Raw genomic sequence first — 23,471 nt, 5'->3', positions numbered from 1 at the left:
ATCGACTGGAAAAGTGAAGAGGCACCCACAGTGGACGAAGTGGCTGGCCGACTCCGGCAATATGAAGAGAGCCTTTCTTCCTCCCTCGTCTCGGCTGTGGAGAAACTGTCCCAGGACGTCCGGCAACTCAAAGAGGATATATCTTACTCCCCACCTGCGCAGACCCGTATTGCAGCTGTTAGGAGTAAGCATTTTTCTGCTCCAGAGAGGGGATATGGAGCATACACACCATGAGGTATCCTGTGGTTTTATCTGCGTGACCACTTAGAAGACATGAGGAAATGGGATGGGAAGCCTACCTCAACCCTGCGGGCACGAGTACATGAGCTACAAGGCAAGACAGCTGTACAAAGGGACTCTTCCAGAAAGAATGCCGCTCCAGTTTCCACCCGACAGCCCCCCAGACCAAGTGAAAGGCCCGATCATACTTATGATCCTCTTGAAGGGACTTCTAAGTCCTTTTTGCAAGAGGTGAATAGTGACTATGATGAGCAGGATTAGAGGGGCCCTGCCTCCAGCCAGGTGGAGGAAAGGGACAATAGGGTTTATTGGACTGTGTGGATCCGATGGCCTGGCACATCGGACCCACAAGAGTACAAAGCCCTAGTGGACACTGGTGCACAGTGTACCCTAATGCCATCGAGCTAGGAAGGGGTGGAACCGATATCTATTTCTGGTGTGACGGGGGGATCCCAACAGTTGACTCTGTTGGAGGCTGAAGTAAGTCTAACTGGGAATGAGTGGCAAAAGCACCCCATTGTGACTGGGCCAGAGGCTCCATGCATCCCGGGCATAGATTACCTCTGGAAAGGGTATTTCAAAGACCCAACATGCTACCGGTGGGCTTTTGGAATAGCTGCTTTGGAAGCGGAGGAAATTGAACCATTGTCTAGTTTGCCCGGCCTCTCGGAGGAACCTTCTGTTGTAGGGTTGCTGAGGGTTGAAGAGCAACAGGAGCCGATTGCTACCACAACTGTGCACCGGCGGCAATACCGCACCAACAGAGACTCCCTGGTTCCCATCCATGAGCTAATTCGTCAACTGGAGGGTCAGGGAGTGATCAGCAGAACCCGCTCACCCTTTAACAGTCCCATATGGCCAGTGCGGAAGTCCAATGGAGAGTGGAGGCTAACAGTAGACTATCGTGGCCTGAATGAAGTCACACCACTGATGAGTGCTGCCGTGCCAGACATGTTGGAACTCCAGTACGAACTGGAGTCAAAGGCAGCCAAATGGTATGCCACAACTGATATAGCTAATGCATTTTTCTCGATCCCTTTGGCAGCAGAGTGCAGTCCACAGTTTGCCTTCACTTGGAGGGGTGTCCAGTACACCTGGAATCGACTGCCCCAGGGGTGGAAACACAGCCCCACCATTTGCCATGGACTGATCCAGACTGCACTGGAAAAGGGTGAAGCCCCAGAGCACCTGCAATACATTGATGACATCATTGTATGGGGCAGCTCAGCAGAGGAAGTTTCTGAGAAAGGGAAGAAAATAATCCAAATCCTGCTGCAGGCTGGCTTTGCCATAAAACGAAGTAAGGTGAAGGGGCCTGCGCAGGAAATCCAGTTTTTAGGAATAAGGTGGCACGATGGGCGGCGCCAGATCCCAATGGATATTATCAACAAAATAGCAGCCATGTCTCCACCAACCAACAAAAAGGAGACACAGGCCTTCTTAGGTGTTGTGGGTTTCTGGAGAATGCACATTCCGAATTACAGTCTGAGTGTAAGCCCTCTCTACCACGTAACCTGGAAGAAGAATGATTTCAAATGGGGCCCTGAGCAACGACAAGCTTTTGAACAAATTAAACAAGAACTAGTTCATGCCGTAGCTCTTGGGCCAGTCCGGGCAGGACCAGATGTCAAAAATGTGCTGTACACCGCAGCCGGGGAGAATGGCCCTACCTGGAGTCTCTGGCAGAAAGCACCAGGGGAGACTCGAGGTCGACCCCTGGGGTTTTGGAGTCGGGGATACAGAGGATCCGAGGCCCGCTACACTCCAATGGAAAAGGAGATATTGGCAGCCTATGAAGGGGTTCGAGCTGCTTCAGAGGTCATTGGCACTGAAGCACAGCTCCTCTTGGCACCCCGACTGCCAGTGCCGGGCTGGATGTTCAAAGAGAGGGCCCCCTCTACACACCATGCAACCAATGCTATGTGGAGTAAGTGGGTCGCACTGATTACACAGCGGGCTCGAACAGGAAACCCCAATCATCCAGGAATTCTGGAAGTGATCATGGACTGGCCAGAAGGGAAAGATTTTGGAATGTCGCCAGAGGAGGAGGTGACACGTGCTGAAGAAGCCCCACCGTATAATAAACTAACAGAAGATGAGAAACCATATGCCCTCTTCACTGATGGGTCCTGTCGCATCGTGGGAAAGCATCGAAGGTGGAAGGCCGCTGTATGGAGTCCTACACGGGGAGTTGCAGAAGCTGCTGAAGGAGAAGGTGAATCGAGCCAGTTTGCAGAGGTGAAAGCCGTCCAGCTGGCTTTAGATATTGCTGAAAGAGAAAAGTGGCCAACACCGTACCTCTATACTGACTCATGGATGGTGGCCAATGCCCTGTGGGGGTGGGTACAGCAGTGGAAGTGAAACAACTGGCAACGCAGAGGCAAACCCATCTGGGCTGCCCCATTGTGGCAAGATATCGCTGCCCGGCTAGAGAAGCTGGTTGTAAAGGTACGTCATGTAGATGCCCACATACCCAAGAGTCGGGCCACAGAGGAACATCAGAACAACCAGCAGGTGGATCAGGCTGCCAAGATTGAAGTGGCTCAGGTGGATTTGGACTGGCAGCGTAAGGGTGAATTATTTATAGCTCGGTGGGCCCATGACACCTCAGGCCATCAAGGAAGAGATGCGACATATAGATGGGCCCGTGATCAAGGGGTGGACTTGAGCATGGACGCCATCTCACAGGTCATCCATCAATGTGAAGCATGTGCTGCAATCAGGTAAACCAAGTGGGTAAAGCCTCTGTGGTATGGAGGACAATGATTGAAATATAAATATGGGGAAGCATGGCAAATTGACTACATCACACTCCCACAAACCCACCAAGGCAAGCGTTATGTTCTTACAATGGTGGAAGCAACCACTGGATGGCTGGAAACATATCCTGTGCCCCATGTCACAAAGAGCATGGCATTGAGTGGGTGTATCACATCCCCTGCCATGCACCAGCCTCCAAGAAAATGGAAAGGTACAATGGACTGCCCGCAGCAGGGGGGTTGGAACTAGATGATCTTTAGGGTCCCTTCCAACCCAAACCATTCTATGATTCTATGACTGCTAAAAACTATCCTGAGAGCAACGGGTGGTGGGACCCTCAAACACTGGGACGCACATCTAGCAAAGGCCACCTGGTTGGTTAACACTAGGGGATCTGCCAATCGAGCTGGCCCTGCCCAATCAAAATTTCCACGCCCAGTGGAAGGGGATAAAGTTCCTGTAGTGCCTATGAAAAATATGTTGGGAAAGACAGTTTGGGTTATCCCTGTTTCAGGCAAAGGCAAGCCCATCTGCGGGATTGCTTTTGCTCAGGGACCAGGGTGCACTTGGTGGGTGATGAGAAAGGATGGGGAAGTCCCATGTGTGCCCCAAGGGGATTCGATTTGGGGTGAAAATAGCCAATGAATTAAATTGTATGATGTTCATAGCTATATAGTGTATCAATGGTATGACCATAAGAATCACCCAAAAGTAATGAAGGGTGGACTTTGAACCTGAACAAAGTGCCACGATGATGGAACTAGCACTGACTTCAACTGGTGCCCAGGAACTTCATTGAAAATCACATCTTTGACATCCAGACTGCGAGCATGGACCATACCAGATACACCAGCCGTGAAAACTCCGGATGCAGTGTGCAACAATCCAGCAGCACACACCATTGCTCCTGCCCTGAGAGACTGTAATGACAGATGGAACCCAAAGCCATGGACTAAATGAACTCGACAGATATTTTAGAGCAATGGCCCGTAGAGTAAGGGAATGAGATCTGTGAAATAATCTGGGCATGACGTAGATGGTATGGAATAAGGGGTGGATAATGTCCTGGTTCTGGCGAGGATAGAGTTAATTTCACAAGGAGCCAGGACAGGTGAGCCAAGCTGGCCAGGGGCTATTCCATACCATGTGACATCATGCTCACCATAAAAAGGGGCTAGTCAGGGAGGGGCAGGTTTGTGTGGCTCTGGGACCCGCTGAGCTCTGGTTGGTTGGGTCGTTGGATCAGTAAATTGCTTTCTGTTATCACCCATTGTGAATATCTGTTATCACCCATTGTGAATATCTGTTATCAGTACTGTTGTTGATTGTTTCCCTCTCCCTTGCCATCCCAGTAAACTGTCCTTATCCCAACCCACCAGGCTTTGCCTTTGTTTTTCCATTCTCCTCCTCATCACGCCGAGGGAGGGGTGAGGTGCGGTGCTCAGCTGCCGGCTGGGGCTAAACCACGTCAGTAGCATACGCTTGCAGAGCATGTTCTGTTTATGAACGTTTCTCATGCTTTGCTTTGCTTGGCTCTTCCCTCCATTCTCCCGTTTCTTTTCCCCTTACATTTTGTTCATTCAGATTCCTGTCACCTATGCAGTTGCTGTTTTGTCATCAGGGAGTTAAAAGTTTGCCTGTCTTCCAGTAGTCTAATTGTCTCCTTGGCCAACTCTTTAATTATGTTTATATCTACATTTTTTGGATCTATCTACAACATTTCTCATAAGATTATCCCTTGTGGAAAGGCAACCTCGTTAGAAGAACTTGTACGTAGCATATGCTTGCAGAGCGTGTTCTGTTTATGAACGTTTCTCACGCTTGACTTTGCTTGCAAACAGGAAAAATCCTTCTGGGCCAGTTCTCTAAGGAAAACAGGTGGGAGATGGTGCAAAGGAGCTGTAACACCCAGCTGCAGAGACTGCACTGTAGAAGTCTGATGTAAGGAAAAGTCACGCAAATCCCAGGGGGACAATGAGAGAAACGGTGGGGTTGGGGAGATGAGGAACAAGGCTGTCCATACAGTGTCAGACCTCAAGGGACTGATTATCTTACGTGTCCAGACCTTATGAGGACACCATCTGGATCAATATCAATTGCAGAATGCTTCTATCACCTCTTCTCTAAATGGAAAAGTTATAAAATACAATCTTTAAAATAAAATGTATTTTTTATTAGGAGTGCTTTAGAATCTTCCTCCTTAACTACACAATGAAATGACTCCAATTACCTGTACAAGTCTTGAAGACTTGAAGAAAATTACAGGAAGATTATTGGCTTGCTAGGACTTTCTGTATTTTAATGAGTCCATGGTGTATTTGGGGTTGAGTCTGTGAACCTCAGATACTGAGAGGAGATTGAAGAGACTGCTCAAGAAGTCAAAGTCAGAAGCGAAACCCAAGGTACCTTGAAGCATTAATGGTCCCCACTGAGGGCCATTACTGACAAAGCCTCCCCGTGGACTCGTTAGAGCAGATAATTGGAGGCCATGACTGCAGGTAGGCAAAGGCAGAGTGCAGGTGGCTGTAATGCTGAGGAAACCCTTGGTTTGTTTCATGAAGCAGAAGGGCCAAGGCCTGACCCCCAGGCCCAGGGAAGGCAGATCCTGTCCCTCACACGTGGCTCAGGGCTCTTCCTGGGGGCATTTGGGTGTGAGGGTGTCACCGAAATCCAGGAATAAACCTCGTAACACCAATGTAGTGTTAAAAGGCAGGCATTCTTTATCGCAGTGCTGGATGCACGGGGGATAGCTCCACCCAACGTGCATGCCAGGTGATCACCAACACACAAGTCGTATAGAATCAAAATATACATATTCATTATTTTTCCAAGAAAAGGCAGTCCTGTGATAATCATTTCTTAGAATCCATTTCCATATTCTCCTCCCCGTCACGCATGCTCAGTGATTTGAGTCGGTGGTCCTCAAGGGTCCCTGGTGGTCATCAGTGGTCTCGCACCCGTGTCCGCTGGGTGACCCTCTACTTGCAGGCATGCGCAGTATCCTTGTTGTAGGTGCACCTGTCCATAGCAACTTACTTCATAAGATTAATATCTCCAAACCTATTGTTTGGTTTGGTAGGGACTGTGCATGGAACATAGCAGCATTGTACCTTGCCATGGTCAGTTAGCTTCATTACCTATCACCTTGGTTACAAACTAATTATCTCAACCTGATCCTATAGTTTCTGTTTCACGGCCCCTATCCCACGGTTACAAGGGTGAGCAATGCCCAGTGTAGGAAAACTGTGCAACACCCCCAGGCCTCCCCAGGCAGGGGTGAGGAAGAGACAAAGTCCAGAGCATCAAAATAACGTTTTACCTGGTAGGCCCTGGTGACAGAGTGAGCTGCCACAGCCAGGAAGGCAAATACCTCGGTCCTGTTGGGCCTTTCAGCCGTGCCAGAGTCCTTGGCCATCTCTAATGCAGTCTGTCCTACACGTTCCATGCCTGCACCTCTTTCCCTTCAGGCTGCAGACACCCATCTTTATTTCCCACCAAGGTCTCACCTCAGCATTTCTATATCTTCACTGATGTCTCTCTACTCTTGCTGGCTTTTCCTTGAAAGACAAAGCCATGGGCTGATCCAGACACCCTCTGGGTGATCTCTTGCACCCCAAGGCTACCCTTTGAGTGACATTTCTTTTTCAACACAACAAGTCTGAACCTTCCAAGCTGCACTTTGTGACGGTTTGCTTCTCTTCCCACTACCAAGAAAAGCTCCATCATCTCTGAAACCACCCTTCCAGCAGTTTTCAGCTGCTACTGTAGTGCCCTGAACCTCCACTCCACCCAAGTCTCTCAGCTTCTCCACGGAGGCCCCAACCCCCTTTCCTGGCAGATGTCCTCTGGGGCTGCTCCAGTTCTTGCCCACTCCTCCAGGCTGGCAACCCCATGCCCAGGCACACGAGTCCAGATGTGGCTACACCAGCGCTGCGTCAAGGGGGGTGATAACACCCTTGCCTGGGTGGCCACAGTCCTCCTAATACAGTCCTGTGTTCAGTTGGCCTCAGTCACTGTTTATAGTGTTTGCTCCATCAAATGGCATTTTAAATGATACTTCACCGAGTCTGCGTGCCTTTCTTATGGGGGACGTAACAAACCAGAACCTCCAGGTACAAAACAACGACCAAGTCATATGCCTGCTGCTGGCTGTCAGATTCTCAGGCAGAAGTGATGTCATAGGCAACACCACAGCCATGTGTCCGCTGATGGCCAGTCACCGCAAGTGACTGGAGGTTCCAGTGACCTCACACTCACCTCCATGACCATGTGTGTCCTGCTGGCATATGAGCTTCTCAGACATAATTGATGTCATAATGATAGCCAACCCATCAGCCTTCTCTTGGCCTAACAACTGACCAGACAAAAGGAACCTCACCATTATCTTCCAAGCCACATGCCTGATGCTGGCCTTTCAGCTTCTCCAGTAAATGCAGCCAAGCCATGTACCTGCTGCTGGCCCATCAGGTACTCAGGTGGAAAGGACATGACAACCCATATCCAAGCCCTCCTCCTGGATGGGCCTACCAGCAACTTAGGGAAAGGGATTTCCACAATCAACTTGCCAACCACGTGCCTTCTGCTGGCCTGCTGGGGATGCCGGCAGATGTGAGCCTAAAAGCAGATAACCCAGCCATGAGTCAGGGGCTGACCTATCAGCTACTGCAGAAAGAAGGGACCTCACGGTCCCTTTCCCAGCAATGCTCCTGCTGCTGCCCTATCAACTTCAGAGACAGAAGTGACCTCCCAGCTGTGACCTCACAGCCACCTTCACAGCCTTGTGCCTCCTGCTGGCCCCTGAGATCCTGGAGCACAGCTGGCCTCACCACAGCATTCCCACCCATCTCCTCTTTGTGGCCCATGAGCTCATCAGATACAGGTCACCTCACACTCCTCCTCCAACACCAGGCGACTCTTCTGGGACCTCTCAATCCCTGCCCTGTCCAAGGGGCCAGTCAGAGCAAGTTAGGGTGAGGAGGGGCTGAAGGTGAGGGGCTTAGAGCACAGGAGCGAGGGCTGTGGGAGTCAGGTGTTGAGGTTCGGGCTTAGGGATTAGAGCTCACCTTTCAGTCTTGGGGATTAGGCAAAGGCTTAGGGAGAGGGTTTGGTGTTCTGCTGAAGGTGCCTGGTTCACGTGAAGGCTGTGGGCTGGCTTTGTGGGTTAGGGTTTTGTGTAGGGCTGGGGTGAGGGCCAGGCTTAAGGCTAGCGTTTAAATGCTAAGGGTGGAGGCTAGGGGCTAGGGGAAGCAATAGGGTAAGGGTAAGGAGTTATGGGGTTTGGATTTGGCTTAGATGTTAGGTTTGAGGTTAGGGATAGCCTAAGCTCAGTTAGGTCAGTAAGAGTGGTTTACTGTCAGGGTGAGGATTAGCCTTTAGGGGTAGAGTTAGGGCTTAAGGTTACTGGTTAGACACAGTGGAAGGGCTTAACATGAATGTCTTCACCGTCAATGTTTTCACAGCAACATTTCCATAACCTATTTTAACTCTTTAGTGTCTACTGGCCAAGCATGTCTTCCTTCCCCCAAGTCTCCCATTTCTTTTGGCCAGGCTCCTCCTGTCCTCCCCAAATGCGTCATCTTGTTGGGGGCCTCTTTCTGATGAAACCCATGAGCTCAGAGTATCTCTCTCCCTGCTGCTGACCAGCCAGAAGTGACCTCACAGCCAGCATCCAAGGGGGCACATTGTGCTGCTGCGCTTGAGAGGCCTCTTCACTGCCCACCCAGCAGCACTGGGGGAAGGTGATGCCCTGCACCATCCCAGAGGTTCCCTGCCTGCAAACCCGCTCATGCATCCGTAGGATTCCTGCGTCACTTTTCCCACAGGGGTGCTTCAGTTACCACAGGGCTTCTTGGCTGCAGTGGCCACCTCTGTGCGGACAACTGCATTAAGTGCGGAATGTAAATGTTAGACAAAAGTTGAAGGCTATGCAGAAAAAGAAATCTATGTAACAGCTGACAAAGTCTTCATTTCCAGCTTTTAATGATTTGGTATGAAATTTTACTGATCGCTGACCAATGCTGCTAGTATCTGGCTCCTCCTCAGACTTTGTACCACTGACAGAATTTGTTCCTGATCCTGGCCAGTCAACTTCCCACCCACCACATCGTCCACTTCTTCAGTCCAGATGTTAACAACCTGCTCTAAGGAGACTATGGGAAAGCACATCCAAGAAGGTGCAAAAGTCCAGGCACACAGCATGCCCTTTGCTCCCCTCCCACATGGGCTCAGCAATCCTCTTCTGTCCAACAAGTGATGGAGGTGGCTGCAAGTGCATGCGCCCTGTCACCTTCCCAGGAAGTGAGGTGAAGCTGACCAACTTGCAACACTCCCAGTCCTCCTTCTTGCCCTTCTTGAAGATGGGTTTGATATTTGCCTTTTCTGAGGACCTTGGAACCTCCCTGATCTCTCTGCACCTTCCGAGATGCTTGAGAGGCCTCGTGATGACACCAGCCAGTTGCACCAGCACCTCTCTGCTCCTTCTCACACCGAAAGCCTTCTTCATAGCCAACACGTCCATAGGAGCTCCCAGGACATGGCACACACCAGTCCAGGTCCTCTGGATGGGTTCAAAAGAGAACCAGAAGTGATTTCTTCCTAAAGGCCCACCACTCCAATGGGTTCTCTCTGCTGCTGACAGCTTTCCTGAGCGTTTTTCTCAGTGTTTCCCTCCTGCAACTTCTCTGGTCCACAGGCTGTAGATGAAGAGATTGACCAGGGATGTGAGGATGGTGTAGAAAAAGGGCTTTGTCAAACTGTCTCAGGAGGGCTGTTCTGGGCATCACACACCCAAGAAAGTGAGTGTCGTAGAAAACAGTGGCACTATTGAGGTGAGAGGAACAGGTGCAGAAGGCTTTCTGGCTGCCCACGTTGGATGGGAGAGCTGCCCCAGGGTGGCAGCTCTGATGCACACGGGAAGGGAAGGATGGGATCGAAAAAGCAGGCGATGAAAGCAAAGAGCATGAGTGTCGCAGTGTCACTGCGTGAGAGCTCCAGCAAGGGGGTGAAATCACAGCAGAAGTGGTCCGCGCCACTGCAGCCACAGAACTACATCTGGCACACAACTGAGCTGCTTGCTGTAGATGACAGAAGTCACCCTAGCGAAGGGGCAGCTGCCCTCTGCAGACAGACCTGCCAGTTCATGAGTCTTGTAGAGAGCAGGGGGTGGCACACAGCCCAGTACTGATGGTAGGATGTGCTCACCAGTAGTAAACACTCTGTACATGCAAAAGGTGCAGAAAACAGTACACTAACACCGTGATGAGCAGAGATGGTGCTGTGCCCAGTCATGAAGCTGGCTATCAGCTGGGGCAGGGGGGTGGTGCAGTAGCAGGTCTCCAGGGAAGACAGATGCCTCAAAAAGAAGCCCATGGGGGTGTGCAGATGCTGCTTTGCCACCATCCGCATGATGATGAGGGTTCTCCCAGGCACAAACACCACGCAGGTCATGAGAGAGAGGAGGAAGACAGTTGTCTAAGGGCTGGGAACATTCCCCATTCCATAGGTATGAGGGACTCCATGACTGCCCCATTGCCCTTTCTCTGTGGAGGGTTTTTGGTCTTTCATTTGCTCTCTAACTTTGTAGGGAACTTGCAAGGAAGATCATTTGGTTTGGTTTTCATTGCTTGGGTCTCAAACAGACAAGTCCCTGCAAGTACATTTATTTTGTATAATTAAAGAAGGAGTATAGCTCCTTGTTCAGACAGTTGCTGGGTCCCACGAGTGAGGTAGATAAGTAGAAGTGGGGTGTCCACGTTTCTTTGTGGACAACATGATCACAGTAAAAAAAGCAAGAAAAGAAAACAACTGACCCAACAACAATGACAACAACAAAAACTAATGCAGAAAGACTGGGCCTGTAAGGAGTTACATTATGAGTCACATGCTGAAGAAGGTGGACACCTTACAGCTTCTGGACAAAATTCAGTCCTCAGTTTCCACACTGCTTCCTTGAGCTCCTGGTTCCTCATGCTGTAGATGAGGGGGTTGACAGCTGGAGGTCCCACCGAGTACAGAACTGACACCACCAGATCCAGGGTTGCGGAGGAGACAGAGGAGGGCTTCAGGTGGGCAAACATGGCAGTGCTGAGAAACAGGGAGACCACGGCCAGGTGAGGGAGGCACGTGGAAAAGGCTTTGTGCCGTCCCTGCTCAGAGGGGATCCTCAGCACGGCCCTGAAGATCTGCACATAGGACACCACAATGAAAACAAAACAACCAAAGACTAAACAGGCACTAACCACAATTAGCCCAACTTCCCTGAGGTAGGCATCTGAGCAGGAGAGCTTGAGGATCTGGGGGATTTCACAGAAGAACTGGTCCACAGCATTGCCGTGGCAGAGGGGTAGGGAAAATGTATTGGCCGTGTGCAGCAGAGCATAGAGAAACCCACTGCCCCAGGCAGCTGCTGCCATGTGGGCACAAGCTCTGCTGCCCAGGAGGGTCCCGTAGTGCAGGGGTTTGCAGATGGCAACGTAGCGGTCGTAGGCCATGACAGTGAGAAGACAATACTCTGCTGACATCAAAAAGAGAAAGAAAAAGAGCTGGGCAGCACATCCTGTGTAGGAGATGGCCCTGGAGTCCCAGAGGGAATTGGCCATGGCTTTGGGGAGAGTGGTGGAGATGCAGCCAAGGTCGAGGAGGGAGAGGTTGAGGAGGAAGAAGTACATGGGGGTGCGGAGGTGGTGGTCACAGGCTATGGCAGTGATGATGAGGCCGTTTCCCAGGAGGGCAGCCAGGTAGATGCCCAGGAAGAGCCCGAAGTGCAAGAGCTGCAGCTCCCGTGTGTCTGTGAACGCCAGGAGGAGGAACTGGGTGATGGAGCTGCTGTTGGACATTTCCTTCATCTGGGCATGGGGACCTTTTCAAGGAGGATAAGGCAGTGACAAGTTAGAGCATTCTTCTCTGAGCAAAACCTAGTGCATTTCTCACAGAAACTCCACTGAAACTGCCTCCCCTCCTTCAGGAAGACCTTTGGCAGGTCCCTCTCATCAGCTGTGGTTGGTGCTGGCTGAGGGTGCCGCAGGTAGCTGGGGGCTCTGCTGGGGGCTCTGCAGGAATCAGTTCATCCCTACAGCAATAGCTAAACAGGAACTCGGGGTCACATAAGATCAAATCCCCTCGTGATATCAAAGGACTTTTCAGTATTGTCCCTCCCAATTCACCTGACCGCAGAGCAGAGTTGAGGGGAATTTGCTTTGTGTATTTTGTTCTAGTTGCCCCACCACACCTGAGGAGCACCTGTGAGCACTGCCACTTCTGCTGCACTCCAGGTGCAATCTTGTGGGTCCTGGCAGGCAAAGGGACAGTGCCTTTGTGCAGAGTGAGGACAGTCAGTCTGTCCATCAGCCCTGGTCTCTGCTGCCATGTGCGGGCAGTTCTTTGAGCTGGGGGATGATTGCCCCCAGACGTTCTCCAGAGCAGGAACTGGACGTTGCTGAGAGCAGAGGAATCCAGTTCCCAAGTGCAATCTCCAAACCCCTCACCCCGTCTCATCGTACCTGAGGAGGATCTCAGCTCTGCCCTCCCGGCCAGGGACACAGAGGGCTCAGTGCAGCTGCCCGTGCACAACCGCCCAGCAGCATTCCCATGGCCTTAGCACTGAGGTGTCTTCTCCATGGGGCTCCTTCATAACACACACCTGCCACAGGAGAGCTGTGCCCTTGTTCAAGCACAGGATACCACCCAGCAGGGAAACAAGGAGGGAAACAAACCCTGAAGCTGGGGTGTCCTGAAGGGAGAGTTTTCCCTTTTGTATCACTGGGAGCCGGGGGATTAGGAGGGGATTGGGACACTTTACTCCCATGGACAAATCCGTGTGCCAAGACCCCCAGGGCTGGTCTCTGAGTGCATCTGAATGCCACCCCCCATCCCAGTCCAGTGACAGGAACAAGAGGAGCAGAGAACAGAGGGGGAAAATGGACAAATGCCACAGTGCTGCTGCCGACGGAGGCAGGACAGGGACAGACGGTCGGGTATGTGATAATTTCTCCTCTTCAGGGCTGAGGTCATTGAGAAGATGACCGAGTCCCCATGGCTGTAAGGGCAGAGGCTATGCTGGGTGGGAGAGAAGAGCAAGGTTTTTCTCTGGTGAAGGCTTCTGCACTACCAGGGATGGCAGGGAGGTGCCAGAATCCTCCCTCCCACGACGTTTCTGGGAGCAGCTCCCTCTCCCTCCCTGCCCATTTCTCTACTGCCTGGAGTAGTCCCTGCTGGGAGCTGCTTCTCTGCCTCCATGCTTCTCCCCTGTCAGTGCTCACAGTCCCCATGCCACCGGCTGTGTGCTCAGCTCTGCCCTGCAGACACCTCCTGGTAGCCAGGCACTGCCCAGGGGCATCCCTGTGTGTGCAGTTGTTAAAGAGCAGCTCAGGAAATGCTAACAAGAAGTGGGGTCTCAGTGCCCTCTCTAGAACAGAGAAATAATTCCAGGCTCCTGCTGCCCAACCAGGCTACCAAGCACTGGGCACCCGTGGCTGCACATCTGGCTTCACACCCCTGCAGCCATCCCTAGGAGAAGGCAGCAATTACCCCCTGTCTCTCCGATGGTGCAGCAGGGAAGCCCTGCTCTGGAGCACAGCCTCCTCCTCTACATTAGAGAAACTGACAGAGTCCTCCTGACAGAGCCCATAAACTGTCAGATGTACCAGTTGTAGGAGATCCCTCCAGGAACTGAAGCTGCGTTGCCCTGCAGCCAGAGACTTACCACGTAGAGGGCTGTGAAGATTTCTCCCTCAGTGAGCTCTCAGCATCCTCCCGCTCCCAACTGCCTTGAAGCTCTCTCTGCCTCGCAGGTCTCCTCTTGGGGCCCGCAGGCAGTGCACTCAGCCCTGATCCTGGGCAGAGCTGTCTCTCTGCAGCGCTGCCTGCTTGCCATGAGCTCCCTCCATCCCAGGAGCCCAGCCCAGCTCAGCAGCAGAGGACCAGCCCAAGGCAGCACTTTCTCTGCCCCCTCTGGGCTCCCTCAGAGAATGTCCCTGGGGCTCCAGGGGAACCTGCTGTGAAACAGGCTGAAGCAATCTCTGATGTTCTCTCCTGCAGCAGGGGAGAGAGACTTCATTCCAGCAGTGTCATTTCTGCCATCTGAAAAAGAGTGATGTCCAAGCATCACCTGTTCATTGTCCCATCTTTGGACAGGACATCCAGGCAGGGACAGGGAATGATCTCGTTCACCACTGCCGAGGGAAGGGATTCAGTCCCCATTCCATGTTTCTAGTCCTGGGGCTAGAAGTGGACCCAGGTGCCCCCCACGCACAGCACAAACCCACCGGAGGTGGGATTCCTCTGGCCTCAGTTCAGGAGTGCACACAATAGGCACCTGCTTGCGAGCTCCTTGTCTCAGCTCCCGTGCTAATTAATGGGGACGGAGGCCAGGAGTGACGTGTTCAGAGGCAAAGACCTGGTGACACTTGAAGTGCCAGAGGTGGTGCAAGACACGTGGAGCTGGCTGGAAGATCTAGTGGGGCCATGCTGAGAGACAGGGCAGCATCTCGGGTCATCATCATCATGGAGGCTGGAGGGGAATCTCTTTGGCCAATGGAAATGACATCAGATGCCCACGTTTAGGATGATAGAACGTGTTTCTATTTGTTATGTCCTGGGCAGCCTACGCAGGGATTCCTCTGATGAGATGGAGTCATGTAGCATAGGGAGAGCCAAGTTCCTCTCTGCCTTTTCATCAGCCAGCTTTACTAGATCTCCACTGAGTATAATCATAGAATCATAGCATGGTTTGGGTTGGAAGGAACCTCAAAGATCATCTAGTTCCACCCCCCCTGCTGCAGGCAGGGACACCCTCCACTAGACCACATTGCCCAAAGCATCATCCAACCTGGTCTTAAACACTTCCAGGGATGGGGTATCCACAACCTCTCTGGGCAACCTGTTCCAGTGCCTCACCACTCTAACGGTAAAGAATTTCTTTCTAATATCTAATCTAAATCGACCCTCCTTCAGCTTAAACCCATTACCCCTTGTCCTGTCACTACACTCCCTCATAAACAGTCCCTCACCATCCTTCCTGTAGGCTCCCTTCAGAACCTGGTAAGCCACAATTAGATCTCCCCGGAGCCGCCTTTTCTCCAGGCTGAACAATCCCAACTCTCTCAGCCTGTCCTCATAGGAGAGGTGCTCCAGCCCTCTGATCAGCTTCATGGCCTCCTCTGGACTCACTCCAACAGCTCAATGTCTCTCCTGTACTGGGGCCCCCAGAGCTGGACACAGTACTCCAGGTGGGGTCTCACAAGAGCGGAGTAGAAGGGCAGGATCACCTCCCTTGACCTGCTGGTCACGCTGCTGGTGATGCAGCCCAGGACATGGTTGGCTTTCTGGGCTGCAAGCGCACACTGCCGGCTCATGTTGAGCTTCTCATCAATCAACGACCTCAAGTCCTTTTCCTCAGGGCTGCTCTCAATCCATTCCTCGCCCAGCCTATAGTCATGCTTGGGATTGCACCAACCCACGTGCAGGACCTTAGCCTTGTTGAACTTCATGCGGTTCACACGGGCCCACCTCTCCAGCCTGTCAAGGTCCCTCTGGATGGCATCCCTTCCCTCCAGCGTGTCGACCACACCACACAGCTTGGTGTCGTCGGCAAACTTGTTGAGGGTGCACTCGATCCCACCGTCCATGTCACCGACAAAGATATTCAACAGTGCCGGTCCAAGTACCGACCCCTGAGGAACACCACTCATCACCGTTCTCCACTTGGACATTGAGCCGTTGACCACAACTCTTTGAGTGCAACCATCCAGCCAATTCCTTATCCACCGAGTGGTCCATCCATCGAATCCGTGTCTCTCCAATGTAGAGACAAGGATGTCGTGCGGGACAGTGTCAAATGCCTTGCCCAAGTCCAGGCAGATGACGTCAGTTGCCCTTCCCTTATCCACGGACGCTGTAACCCCATCATAGAAGGTCACCAAGTTTGTCAGGCACAATTTGCCCCTAGTAAGGCCATGTTGGCTGTCACCAATCACCTCCTTGTTTTCCATGTGCCTGAGCATCGTCTCCAGGAGGGTCTGCTCCATGATCTTGCCAGGCATAGAGATGAGACTGACCAGCCTGTAGTTCTCTGGGTCTTCCTCTTTACCCTTCTTAAAAATGGGGGTTATGTTGCCCCTCTTCCAGTTGGCGGGAACTTCGCCAGACTGCCAGGACTTCTCAAACATGAGGGAGAGTGGCCTGGCCACTTCACCTGCCGGTTCCCTCAAGATGCAAGTCATCAGGTCCCATGGACTTGTGCACCTTCAGGTTCCTTAGATATTCTCGAACCTGATCTTCTCCTACAGTGGGTGGTTCTTCATTCTCCCAGTCCCTGCCTTCTGTGACCTGGGCAGTGTGGCTCAAGCATTTGCTAGTGAAGACTGAGGCAGAGAAGTCGTTGAGTACCTCAGCCTTCTCCATATCCTGGGTAACCAGTTCACCCATTTCATTCTGGAGGGGACCCACATTTTCCCTCGTCCTCCTCTTATCACTGACATACCTATAGAAGCTTTTCTTGTTGTCCTTGACGTCCCTGGCCAGACTAATTTCTATCAGGCCTTTGGCTTTCCTAACCTTTTCTGCGGTTCAGGGCTAAAGCATGTGCCCTGTGTGGCGAGGCTGAGGGATGTGGGTTTCTTCAACCTGGTGAACCTCCTCCAGTGAGGGTCATCATCCAAAAGGGGTAACCTCCCGAGAAATATTTTAGAGAGATAGATGCGAAATGAGAGATATAAAGAGAATGAAGGAGTGGGCTGAAGAGATAACTAGACTGCCGAAAGACAAGGGCAGGCCTCTAACTCCCTGAAGCTCAAAGCAGCACCTGGGTAGTTGAGAGGGATCTGACTGAGCAAGGAGTAAGGAGAGGGGGAGACTGGAGAGCAACAGGAAGGGCATAGGTCCAGATAGCCTGCTGAGAAATGCCTTTAGACCTAGTCATTTTGTCAGCAGAGGTGGCAAGATTCAGGAGATTAAATACACAGGATCACGGACAAAGTACTGGCAGTCCAAGTACAGGGGAAGATCAAGATTTCTTCTTCTGCAATTAATTCAAGGACTTTTCTGCTTCTCACACCAAACCACCAGAGGGTAGGCTAGGGGTGCAGAGGAATTTGGGAGGGGACACAGCCGGGACAGCTGACCCCAACTGACCAAAGTGATGGCAGGACCAGTGGGTGTCTCCAATGGCACAAAGGGCGGGGGAGGGCTGCACTAGATCCATCCCATGGGCTTTCCAAGAGAGTGTCCTGAACCACTCTCCAGTCCCATGTCCCTTTGGCTGCAAGCTCCTCACAGCCTCTCCTGGCATTGCAGGGCCCTTGTCATCCCATGGTCTCCTCAGGCTCACCTTTTCCAGTGGGACACATTACCTTGGATGGTCACTCATTTTATGAGTTGCCCACCCAGGCTCACGCACTGTCCCTGGAGATCCCCTGACTTCTGGCAGCTCCCGATTCCTCTCCAGGATGGCATCTGCCATCAGCCCCGCTGCAGGTGGGAACAGTGCCCGGCAGATAAGTCAAAGACCAGTTGTTGTCTGCTTAGGCATGTGTGCCATGGTTTAACCCTGTCCGGCAACTGAGCCCCATACAGATGCTTGCTCCCTCCCCACCTCCCCCGGCGGGATGGGGGAGACAATATGAAGAGTAAAAGAGAAAACTCGTGGGTTGAGATAAAGACAGTTTAATAGGTAAAGCAAAAGCTGCACAAGGAATTAATTCACCGCTTCCCATCAGCAGGCAGGTGGTCAGCCATCTCCAGGAAAGCAGAGCCCCATCACGCAGAATGGTTACTTGGAAAGACAAACACTATCACTCCAAATGTCCCCTTCCTCCTTCTTCTTCCGCCAGTTTACATGCTGAGCATGGTGTCATACGATATGGAATATTCCTTTGGTCAGTCGGGGTCAGTTGTCTCGGCTGTCTTCCCTCCCAACATCTTATGCACCCCAACCTACTCGCTGGTGGGCTGGTGTGAGAAGCAGAAAAGGCCTTGACTCCATGTAAGCCCTGCTCAGCAATAACAAAACCATCCCTGTATTATCAACACTGTCTTCAGCACAAATCCAAACCACAGCCCCATCCTAGCTACTATGGAGAAAATTAACTCTACCCCAGGCGAAACCAGCACAATGTGCCACCAAGAAGGGAACTCTGGGTCCAGCCCTTGGTCCCTAACAGATCATCCTGGGACTCTGAGTTTGTCCTTGTGTATCTGTCAAGAAACCCAGAACATCAAGAGGCCTTTTCAGGGAACAGCTCCTTGGGTGTATTCCTGGAACCAGCTTTGGAACCTGCTCTTCCGACCCTGCCCTGAGGAGCCCCTCTGGTCACGGTGGGGATAGTAGGGACGCCAGCTCTGACACAGTGGTGCACATTACCTGCTCCTGCCTGCAGCCACAGGGATGCCCCTGAGGAGACAACAGGACTGTCTCTCCTTACACAAGACTCTAGGGCTAACACAAATACAAGGGCACAGCAGGACAACGTGGCAGTGAGGAGAGATCCGCACTGAAAAGATCACATCCTGCTGTTGTCCATGGCCGTGGCTCCAGGGAAGTAGCAGCCCTGACTGGCACCTGGCAGAAAGGGTCTGTGCACTGAGGCAGGGAGGAGCAACCCCAAGGGCCACTGGGGCTGCTCTTCCATGAAGCAGCTGAGCTCCTGGCTCCAAAAGCCCTCCTGCATATTGGCGCTGCACCCCCAGCTCCAGAGGAGATAAAAGAGATGGGAGCTGAGACAAATCATTGTTCTGCTGATTTCTTTATTGAGTTTGCCTACACAGGGAGCCTGACACCACATGTACATGATGTCTTTGGGTCAGAAGAAAAGAAGTAGGAGGCCAGGAATGGAAGTCTTGAAAAGGAAACAATATTATCAGGAGTACAAACAAAGGAAAAAAATCCACAGCAAAAAACTACAGATATGAAGAAAATATAGTCATGGCTTTCCTTGAGATAGCCTGGAAGTCCTATGAAGACGATGGGCACCTTATGGATGCTGAAGGAGCATGTATTCAAACAGATTCCTCAAGGCATCCTTTAGTTCCTTGTTCCTCATGCTGTAGATGAGGGGGTTCACAGCTGGAGGTACAACCGAGTACAGAAGTGACACCACCAGGTCCAATGATGGGAAGGAGATGGAGGGGGGTTTCAGGTAGGCAAACGTGCCAGTTGTGACAAACAGGGAAACCACAGCCAGGTGAGGGAGGCACGTGGAAAAGGCTTTGTGCCGTCCCTGCTCAGAGGGGATCCTCAGCACGGCCCTGAAGATCTGCACATAGGACACCACAATGAAAACAAAACATCCAAAGAGTAAAATGCCACTAACCATGAGAAGCCCAATTTCCCCGAGGTAGGAGTCAGAGCAGGAGAGCTTGAGGATCTGGGGGATTTCACAGAAGAACTGGTCCACAGCATTGCCGTGGCAGAGGGGTAGGGAAAATGTATTGGCCGTGTGCAGCAGAGCATAGAGAAACCCACTGCCCCAGGCAGCTGCTGCCATGTGGGCACAAGCTCTGCTGCCCAGGAGGGTCCCGTAGTGCAGGGGTTTGCAGATGGCAACGTAGCGGTCATAGGCCATGACAGTGAGAAGACAATACTCTGCTGAAACGAAAAAAACAAACAGAAAGAGCTGTGCAGCACATCCTGCATAGAAAATTGCCCTGGTGTCCCAGAGGGAATTGGCCATGGCTTTGGGGAGAGTGGTGGAGATGGAGCCCAGGTCGAGGAGGGAGAGGTTGAGGAGGAAGAAGTACATGGGGGTGTGGAGGTGGTGGTCACAGGCTATGGCAGTGATGATGAGGCCGTTTCCCAGGAGGGCAGCCAGGTAGATGCCCAGGAAGAGCCCGAAGTGCAAGAGCTGCAGCTCCCGTGTGTCTGCGAATGCCAGGAGGAGGAACTGGGTGATGGAGCTGCTGTTGGACATTTGTTCACTCTGGGCTTGGGGAACTGTTGAAAGACGACATTGACAAGTCAGGGCAGACTTCTTTGAGCCAGTCCTATGCTTTTTTCCAAAAAATCCCCTCAAAATTACTTCTCTTTTTTGGGAGGGATCTTTATTTAAATCCTCTTTATGAGCTCAGGTTTGTGCTGCTGAGTGAGGGCACTTTCTCTGAAGGGGCAGAAATCCTCATCTTTCACCTTGCTCTCAGCCTGGACACTGGTGAGCCCTGAGGGACAAAAGGGCTCCCTGATCCCTAATGCAGAGTCAGGAGAGCTGGTCTGCCCACGAGTGACCTGATGGTCACCATGCTGGTGCCCTGTAGTTATTGCAACTTTCTTCATCAGAGGTGATCTCATGCACAATATACTTGAAGAAGAAACTGGATGTTTTTGAGCTCGGAAGAATTCAGTTTCAAAGTCCATTTCTCACAACTCTTCTCTCTTTCTCTAAGCAGCTGAGCAGAGAGTGATGCCCCGGGGGGTGGCCTGGCTCTCTGCTCCCTGGAGTTGTCCCTGCTGGGAGCCGTTTCTCTGTCTCCAAGTCTCCTCCCTGTCAGTGCTCACAGACTGTGCTCCCACCTGCTCTGTGCTCAGCTCTGCCCTGAAGGCACCTCCTGGCAGCAGGGCTCTGCCCAGGGCATCTCCCTGTTAGCAGCTCCGCAGGAGTAGGTCAGAGAAGCACTGATGCTGCAAGCAAAGGTGATGGTGGTGCTGTCTGCTGGTAGAGGAGTGGGTGAAGGCACTTAGGAGGCTTCTGGCAGCTGTGTTGATCCCTCAGTGTAAGGGTTCAGGAGTCTCAGTGACTTCTTCAAACTTGTCAGCTCCTCTCCCCTTTCCCTTAGGAGACAGCTGAGAAGGTAGTCCCTGCCTTGACCTTCCTCTTGAAATGCTGCCTCCGCCATTTTCCTCGTGGTGATCTGGAGCACTAACCAGCCCTGCCTACACAGCACCCTCTCAGTCAATATCAGAAGGATCCTACCCTGTTGGGGGTCACTTCTTCCACCCACTCCTTCTCCATGGTGTGTAACGCCGTGGGGAGCTCCCTGGTCAGGCTGAGTGCTGACCCTGGCAGGTGGCAGAGTCCCTGTCATGGCACATGAGACCCCTGGGGCACAGAGACCCTGCTCTGAAGAACAGTCCTGGGCACCCCTGGGCTGTACACCCACCTTCACACCCTGCAGCCGTCCCTGTCCCTCTCATGCCCTGTCCCTCTGATGGTGCAGCAGGAAAACCCTGCTCTGGAGCTCGTCCTCCTGCTCTGTAGAAGAGAGAGATTCCATAGGCTGTGGGTTATGCCAGCTTTAGGAGATCCCTCCATGAACTGCAGCTGCGTTGTCCTGCACCCAGAGACTTACTGTGTCAAGGGCCGTGAAGATTTCTCCTCTTTTGAGCTCTCAGCATCCTCCCAGTCCCATCTGCCTTTAGTCGTTCTCTTCCTCTCGCTGCCTGCAGGCAGTGCCCTCAGCCCTGCTGCGCTTTGCAGAGGAGCTGCTCCTGGGCAGAGCTGTCTCTCTGCAGCGCTGCCCGCTTGCCATGAGCTCCCTCCATCTCAGGAGCCCAGCCCAGATCAACAGCAGAGGACCAGCCCAAGGCACTTTAATGACCCCTCTGAGGGAAGGTTTGGTCCCTCAACCTCAGACACTGAGAGGAAATTGAAGAACCTCTCCAGAAGTCCAAGTCAGATGCAAACTCCAAAGTTTCTTGGAGTGTTAACAGGTCCCACCGAGGACCATTACTGACGAAGCCTCCCCAGGGGCTGGTTAGAGCAGAAAGCTGGAGGCAGAGATGACAGGTAGACAAAGGCAATGTAAAGGTGGAACAGATTCTGAGTAATCCTGGATGTCTTGTATCAAGTCAAAGGGACAAGCTGTGACCCCCAGCCCCTGGGAAGGGAGATCCTGTCCCTCACACATTGCTCAGGGCTCTTCCTGGGGCAGTCTGATGTGAGGATGGGCAATGTCAAGGGCAGGACCAGGGTCCAACACCTCCCAGTCTCCCGGGTGGGGAAGGGGAGGCCATGAGACTCTAGTGCTGTAAGGATAAGGTGCTCCCTCATAGGCACCAGTGGCAGAGACAACAGCCATAGCCAAGGGGAGAAAGAGGTCATCTCTGTTGGGGGCTTTTCAGACTTTCTTCATCCCTCTGTCCTCTTCACTGCAGGCCATCGTCCTATGGTGTCCCACACCTGTACCTCCTCCTCCTCCTCGAATCATCATAGAATGGTTTGGGTTGGGAGGGAGCTCAAAGATCATCTAGTTACAACCCGCCCTGCTGCGGGCAGGGACACCCTCCACTAGACCACGTTGCCCAAAGCCTCATCCAACCTGGTCTTAAACCCTTCCAGGGATGGGGCATCCATCCAGGAGGATCTGCTCCATGATCTTGCCAGGCACGGAGGTGCCTGCTGCCTCTTTCTCTGCAGGCTGTAGACATCCACCCTGCTACCACACCTTGCTCTCACCTCAGCATCTCCCTTCCTTTACTGATATCTCTCCACCCTCCCTGGCTGTTCCTTGAAACACAAAGCCTTGGGCTGATCCAGTTTCCCTCTGGGTGACTTCATACACCACGGCACTGCCCTTTGAGTGACGTTTCTTCATGTCCAGACTAGGCCTCCTCAGCTGCACTTTGTGGCATTACTTCTTTCTCATGCTCTATCTCACTGCAAAGGGAAGCTCCCTCATCTCTGAAGCAACTCTTCAAGCACTCTCAGGCCACTCCTGTACTGCCTGGAGCCTCCACACTGCTGGGCCAAAGAACGCCCAGTCCCTTGACCACCCCACACAGGTCATGTGCACTAGGTCCCAAGCCTCACCTTGGCAGACCTCCACTTGACACTCCCCACTTCTCCCTACTTCTCCAAAACAGGGAGCCACACCCTGGGACACACCCATGTGTGTAGGCCACACCAATGTGAGTTGAGGGGGATGATAAGGCAGGTTGTTTGAGGGGCCCATGTTCCTCCTAATGCAGCCCCGTGACGCAGCAATGCCCCTAATGCAACACTGTGGTTGGTGAGTGTCTGCTGTGGACCTCCTGATGAGGCAGAGGAAGTAGATGAGGCCTTCTTCAGACACCTGGAAGAAGCCCCATGTTTGCAGGCCCTGATCCTCATGGCAGACCTGCACTATCCCAGTATTGACTGAATGGGCAAAACAGCAAGGTGAAAGCCATCCAGGAGGTTTCTGGAGTTCATTGACAACACCTTCCTGAGAACGGTGACTGAGGAGCCAGTGAGGGGGGCGGTCCTTCAGGACGTCATCCGTCGAAACAAGGAAGAGCTGGTCAGGGATGGAATATCGGGCGCGAGAAAGTAGAGTTGAGGTTCCTGAAAGAAGGGAACAAGGCAAAGAGCAGGACTTGAGGAGAGACAGCTTTGGCGTGCTGAGGAACCTGCTTGGAAGAATCCCATGGTTTAGGGTCCTGCAGAGAAGAGGGAAGAGCTGTTTGCTAGACAAGGATCTCCTCTTCAAGCTTCATAACAGTACACCCAGACATGCAGGAAGTCAAGCAACATTGCAGGAGGCTGGACTGGGTAAGAAAGGAGCTCCTG

General features: G+C 52.3%; 2 protein-coding genes across 2 annotated transcripts; both read right to left on the bottom strand.

Annotated features, from left to right (window-relative positions):
* Positions 1 to 8,807: 8,807 nt before the first annotated feature.
* LOC129201327 (olfactory receptor 14A16-like) lies at positions 8,808 to 11,849 on the bottom strand. The gene is made up of 2 exons (XM_054812446.1): positions 10,939 to 11,849; positions 8,808 to 8,922 (listed from the first exon to the last, which is right to left on the bottom strand). Exons 1-2 carry the CDS (start codon positions 11,841 to 11,843, stop codon positions 8,808 to 8,810), a joined length of 1,020 nt encoding a protein of 339 aa, XP_054668421.1. The 5' UTR covers positions 11,844 to 11,849.
* A 7,116-nt stretch (positions 11,850 to 18,965) lies between these two features.
* LOC129201326 (olfactory receptor 14A16-like) lies at positions 18,966 to 19,910 on the bottom strand. Its single transcript, XM_054812444.1, has one exon. The coding sequence runs from the start codon at positions 19,899 to 19,901 to the stop codon at positions 18,966 to 18,968; it is 936 nt and encodes a 311-aa protein (XP_054668419.1). The 5' UTR covers positions 19,902 to 19,910.
* Between the last annotated feature and the right edge of the window lie 3,561 nt (positions 19,911 to 23,471).

Source organism: Grus americana, unplaced genomic scaffold, assembly GCF_028858705.1.
Source record: "Grus americana isolate bGruAme1 unplaced genomic scaffold, bGruAme1.mat scaffold_961, whole genome shotgun sequence".
In the NCBI taxonomy this organism is placed as follows: Eukaryota; Metazoa; Chordata; class Aves; order Gruiformes; family Gruidae; genus Grus; species Grus americana.
The sequence above is the reverse complement of the archived record's forward strand: the minus strand, read 5'-3'. Positions and strand labels throughout refer to the sequence as shown.

Coding starts and splice junctions, on each gene's coding strand:
- LOC129201327 (XM_054812446.1), bottom strand. CDS start 11,843: ATGAAGGAAATGTCCAACAGCAGCTCCATCACCCAGTTCCTCCTCCTG. Junction 8,923..10,938: donor CAGGAGCTCAAGGAAGCAGT/GTGGAAACTGAG, acceptor TTTTCTGCATAG/CCTTCAACTTTTGTCTAACA.
- LOC129201326 (XM_054812444.1), bottom strand. CDS start 19,901: ATGTCCAACAGCAGCTCCATCACCCAGTTCCTCCTCCTGGCATTCGCA.